Below are 6,000 nucleotides of genomic sequence, written 5' to 3' on the forward strand. Positions count from 1 at the left end.
AGACCAGGTTCCTCCTAGACACTTGAGCAGTGGCGGAGGGAAGGGGGCAGGGGGAGGTCCGCGCCAGGTGCCATCTCTAAGGGGGTGACAAGAAGGCACCCTGCCACGGGCTCGCCGCCCGCCATTGCGCCACCATCGCCATGTAAGAGGGAAACAGCCTAGTGGCACATGCGCACACGTCGTGTTTGCGGCTCATGCTATGTACTGCGCATGCGTAGCCGGGTGGTTTGCCCCGCCCCCGACACCCCGCACTGGGTGCCGGTTACCCTTCCTTCACCCCTGCACTTGAGTAGACATTGATGGTGCTATAAACCAAATGGAAGCCTATTTTGGCATTAAGCCAAGGATAGGCAACCTAAGGCCTGGGGGCTGGATGCAGCCCAATCGCCTTCTAAATCCGGCCCATGGACGGTCCGGCAATCAGCATGTTTTTACATGAGTAGAATGTGTTCTTTTATTTAAAATGCATCTCTGGGTTATTTTGGGGGCATAGGAATTTGTTCATTTGTTTTTTTCAAAATACAGTGGTGCCCCGCAAGATGAATGCCTCGCAAGACGGAAAACTTGCAAGATGAAAGGGTTTTCTGTTTGCAGAGGCGCTTCGCAAGTCGAATTTCCCTATGGGCTTGCTTCGCAAGACGAAAAATGACGGAAAAAAATTGAATTATTTTCCGCTCCAAAACCCCTTATTTTGAATCGCTAAGCTGCTAAAAGCATTTTAGCAGCAAAACCGCTAATCTCCCAAGTGTTAAAAAGCCATTTTTAGCTCTTTTTTAGCCAATAGCGCTAATAGCGCTACTCCGTCAATGGGCTTGCTTCGCAAGACGAAAAAACCGCAAGACGAAAAGACCCGCGGAACGGATTCTTTTCGTCTTGCGAGGCACCACTATATAGTCCAGCCCACCACATGGTCTGAGGCATGGTGGACTGGTCCACAGCTGAAAAAGGTTGCTGACCCCTGATAATGATGGTGGTGATATACAACCCTCTGTAGCAATTGGAACTCACGGGACCTACAAGAGAGTTTTGCAGGCAGCACTTGTGCACAGAATTGCCTTCAAATGCATGCGTATCTTTTGCCTGTAAAATGTCAGGATTGTGCTGTTTTTGGAAAGGTGACATTGTTACTGCACTGCTAGCTTTGCATTTCAAACGCTTCTGAACTGCATTTACAGAAAGTGTATTCTTGTTTTCTTTCAGTGCTCCAGGGAGTGGCCCTATGTTCAGATCCACGACAGTTACAGTCCGAGATAATTGTAACGGAATCCCTCCACGTGCCCTCATCGACTCTACTAAAAAGGAGCAAGAATTCAACTTTGCATTATTGCACAGCTCAAAGACAGCTGACAATGTTACATCTGTGGCTTCTTCCTCACCTGATAATGCAACTAACAGCAAGCCAGACATTAACAAGCCTGGGGATCAAATGCAGGGGCTCCATGGACATAAAGTGGGGTTCTCTTTTGCATTTCCTAAGAAAGCAGCAGTCAAGCTGGAATCATCGGCTGCTGCCTTCTATGAATACAATGATGAAACTTCATCTGAACATGGGCTTAGCAGAAGAAGCCGGTTTGTTCCTGGACCTTGCAGCCTTCAGGTTTCACTGAATGAAGAAATGTCTCTGTGTTCTGAGGAGAAACCTAATTCTATTGTTCCACTAATGGAAAAACATGCTGATGAATCTCTCCAAGTACAGGAACCAGCAGATGAACTACCCAGTGAAGGAAACATGATAAAGGATGTCATGGAATCAAGATCTCCTGCTTCTCATTTGAAAGAACCTGGGCTTGGCGATTCAGAGGGCTTTTCTGTTAATGTAGATTCAGCTGCCTCACCAGATGAAACATCATCCAAAGTTGCCCTTGGGAACAAAGCCCTCCCTGCAGAAAGTAATAGCGATGAGCCCAATGGAAATAAATGCACAGGTCTCCCTGTGAATGAAAACTGTTTATCACAGCAGGATATCCAGGAAAAAAATGATCAGAATCTGAGCAGCGATTCACCAGCCGCTGAAGTTGAAATTAAAAAATGCTCATCGGATGGACTGATGCCAGCAAATTCTGAGGGGGAAACAGTAGCTTTTCTTTGTAAACAAAATTCACAAAAGAGACCTTGTGAGCCATTTGTTCCTGTGCTTAACAAACATGGATCAACCATTCTTCAGTGGCCATCAGAAATGTTAATTTACACAAACACAGAGCCAGTCATTTCATACAGTTGTAATCCATTATGTTTTGACTTTAGGTCCTCAAGATCGAACGAATGCCTCGAGAAAAATAAACCTCAATCAAACCATGATTTGAGTTTAGACTGTCCAGATAAATCTCTTTTAGCAAATGTTGACTGTGCATCTCACATTAACACACATCCATACAATGATGAAAAATTAACTACGACGGATGCTTCAGTGGCAGAGGATTGTAGCCTCAATAAAAAACAAGATGGCCTAAGCCTAGATACTTTGTGGATGATTGGAGAAAATGAAAAATGTCATAATTCCCCAAAATGTATACATGAAAGCTCATCAGAACAGCAAAACAAAGCCTGGATAAAAAGAACACATGAAAAGTGGTTTCACAAAAACAGGAAGAGGAAAAGAAGAAGAAAACTATGCCACCACCATTATGAGGAGGAATTTCCTGAGGCAGATATTAAAATTTCTCCCTTACTCGAACAGCAAAATAACTGTGCTGATGTTGATAAACATCCAAAACTTCATAATGCTCCGGAACAAGACACTGGTGAAAATGGAACGGGAGATTCAGTTGTGGAACTCTTTCAGCAGACATCTGAAACTTTCCAGGTTGATAACAGTGACTGTGGTGGAACATCCACACAGGTCCATGTAAACCAAAGTCTACATCCCACTTGCAACATAAAAGACAATAGGGAATTCTACATTAACTCTAACCAAGTGTGGAGAAGGAGTAAATCAATTTCTCACAGACAATCAAATAAACCAGGTTCAAGTTCTGGAAGATGCAACTCAGTTCATTCTGGAGCATTTTGTAGTTGGAGAATCAGAAGATGTAGCAGTAGCCCAGACCATAAACATTTAGACCATTTTCCTGAAGAAAAATGTGTGAATCAATCACAGCCCACGAAGAGAGCCTATCATTCGCTCACAGAAGAGCCAGAGAGGTCCCATAGGAAACGGAGACATCATATGTATTCTTGTTCATCAGATGAAAGTTCAAATGCACTGACCTGTTCCTCAGAAGAGAATCTGAGGCAAACATGTAACTTAGCAGCACCTTGTAAACCTAAACGGAAACGAAGGAGAAAGAGAGCAAGAACTCAACATGCATTTAGAGAGAGGGCACCAAGAAGGAATGTCATTGTTGAGTCTCCTAAAAGGGTATGCACAATCAATAATTCCCTCAAACTATTTACTGAAGAAAACACAGAGCAAACGAAAACATCTTCCATCACAGATGATGCAAATGGTAATATGGAACAAACAATCCAGTCAGTAGAAAGTCAAACAGCTCCACAATCCGAACATTTACTTTCATTAGAAAATATCAAAGGTTCAAACTCTTCCAGTACAGAGAAAGCTACCTCTCTGGAGGAATCTACATTTTCTTCTTCTTCTGTTACCGAACACAGCGTTCAACCAATGGTGAAACCCCAAAACATGCTAGAAGAAGGAGAAAAACCTGAAAACCTGAGTGTTCCCGAAATGCAAGCTCCTAATAAAGTGCCCAGTGTTGAAAGAAACTTTGATCAGCCTCCTCCTAAAGCATATCTGTGTCATTATGACGTGGCTGAGGCTATGCCCCAAGAGAAACTCAACCCATCAGTCAACGAGTGGCTACGGTATAACCCAGGTATATTTAATGCACCGCCCCCTTTGCCCTTTAAAGAAGCACATATGAACAGTCACACTTTTTTAACCACAGAGCAAATTCTTGCCCCCTTCACTTTGCCCGAACACACATTGCTTTTGCCTCCCGAAAGCCACGACAAGTTCAAAGATCTGCAATGCGAGGCCTACCACCAGATCTTCCAGCAAAACATGCTCGCCAGTAAGATGAAGCTGACCTTTCCTCCAGCTGCAGTCCAAGCTTCCAATGCCCCTCTGCAGCCCTTGCCTTTGCAGCAGCCTCTGTGCTCTACCTCGGTCACTACAATCCACCACACGGTTTTGCAACAGCATGCAGCAGCAGCCGCTGCAGCTGCAGCTGCAGCAGCAAGTACATTTAAGGTCCTTCAGCCTCACCAACAGTTTCTTTCCCAAGTCCCGGCTCTTTCACGGACACCTTTACCTCATCTGTCAGTCGGGCCAAGACTTTGCCCTGCAAGTCACACAGCCATCGTTGGCCCACCCCAACTGCCCCTCATTCCAGCTTCAGTTCTCCACCCAAGCCATTTGGCATTTCCCCCATTGCCCCACACACTGTTCCCCTCACTCCTGTCACCACATCCTGCAGTCATTCCTTTGCAACCACTATTCTAGGCCTCATGAGGAGCAGTCAAGCTAGAAGGACAAGTCTTCGATTGAAGATACATCAACACTCTTCATCAGAACCATGGACAGATCACTCTACCAATATACTGAGCTTAAGAGGTTGCAAGAGCCTTCTGGTATAGAAGAATTTGCTATTGGTTTAAAAAATGCAAATATTTATATGTAAAGTGCAGATTCATAATAAAATTAAAGCACTGAATAGTCTAATATTAATACAAACCACATATGTATAGATATAATATATATATGTATATGTATGTATGAAGATCATGTCTTAAAAATATACTAACATGTATATAAAATATATTTATAGTACTGTAAGTTATGTTGTAAAGTATGCTCCTGGTTTTTTTTTAATTATATTTGTGTATTCACACCTAAGTAATGTTTAGACAAAGCTGATGCACTATGTTTTGTACAACATCCCTTATAACCATAAATATAGTGAGAACTCTCTCTTGCAATAATTTTCTTTGTTACAGATTTAACGGTCTTTTTTTAAGAAAACAAAAATCACGCATTGTGGGCCTCATAGATGGTTGCTTTCTGCCATTTAAATGGTAAACTCTTCTGTGTTTGGGTAACCAACTTTCCCTTAGCCTTCTGTGATTTATTATCATGGCTCAGAGGCTAAAACCTAGAGGGGAACAATCTTACTGAGAGGATGACAAAGGGTAATAGATCTGATTGTATTAGCAGCTTGATGCTGCGGAGACAAATATTGCTCATTTGCAGAGTGTGCTGGCACTCTCTTTTGGTTTTTTTTAAAAAAAAACATTCAGAGGAAAAGCAAGCACAAGGGACTGCTTCCACAACACACTTCTAACAGCCAGCAGCTCCTGTGGTCTGCAGACCTCCTCTGACTTGCTTGGCTGTCTAAAACACACTGACAAAGCTCAGTCAGCCTGAGTAGAGATCAAGTAGCTCAGCAGAACCTGGGCCAAGGGAACTACTGGCGTTGCTGCTCATCTCAGCATCAGAAACAGTATCACTGACTTCCACATGCACTGCCAGGTTATAACAGACATATTGATGGCTATGAGCATCAAAGGAGATGCTGCCAACTGGAAAATCTTAAGTATTTTCACTCCTTTCCCTTACTGCAGGAGCATTATGACTTCCCTTGCCAACCAGGAACACAGAGTGGTTAAATTAACCATCCAATTATGGCGAGTCACTGGGTTATTCCATGTTATTCCAGAATGTTACAGTGGTGGGTGACCTGTACAGCCACAACACAACAAAGAGAGCTTTCATATTACTCCAAGCACAGTTCACACATTGAGCTGTCAGTATCAACTGGACAGTAAACCAACGAAGCATCCCTTGGGCATATTAATATATTACACAGTGAATGCAAGAAGCTGGCAGTCCAAGCACCACCCAAAGGGCCAATGTTACAGATTGCACCATAGGTGCACACTCTAGAATTGGTTACAATATTTTTCCCAGTTGCACCACCATGGTGTGTGTGTGTGTGTGTGGGTGGGTGTGTGTTAAATCAATTGCCACTTTTGGTTCTTTGAGGA

At 43.4% G+C, this 6,000-nt stretch overlaps 1 protein-coding gene across 1 annotated transcript in view; it reads left to right on the plus strand.

The window, feature by feature from the left end:
• ZNF804A (zinc finger protein 804A) overlaps window positions 1–5,741 on the plus strand; it is a 190,555-nt gene extending 184,814 nt beyond the window's left edge. Inside the window, exon 4 of the mRNA XM_083406233.1 lies at window positions 1,201–5,741. Within this exon, the coding sequence (XP_083262359.1) occupies window positions 1,201–4,459 (3,259 nt within the window). The 3' untranslated portion in view covers window positions 4,460–5,741. The remainder of the gene's footprint in view (window positions 1–1,200) is intronic.
• The last annotated feature ends 259 nt before the right edge of the window (window positions 5,742–6,000 follow it).

Source organism: Podarcis tiliguerta (genome assembly GCF_965153285.1).
Source record: "Podarcis tiliguerta genome assembly, chromosome: 1".
NCBI classification, from domain to species: domain Eukaryota; kingdom Metazoa; phylum Chordata; class Lepidosauria; order Squamata; family Lacertidae; genus Podarcis; species Podarcis tiliguerta.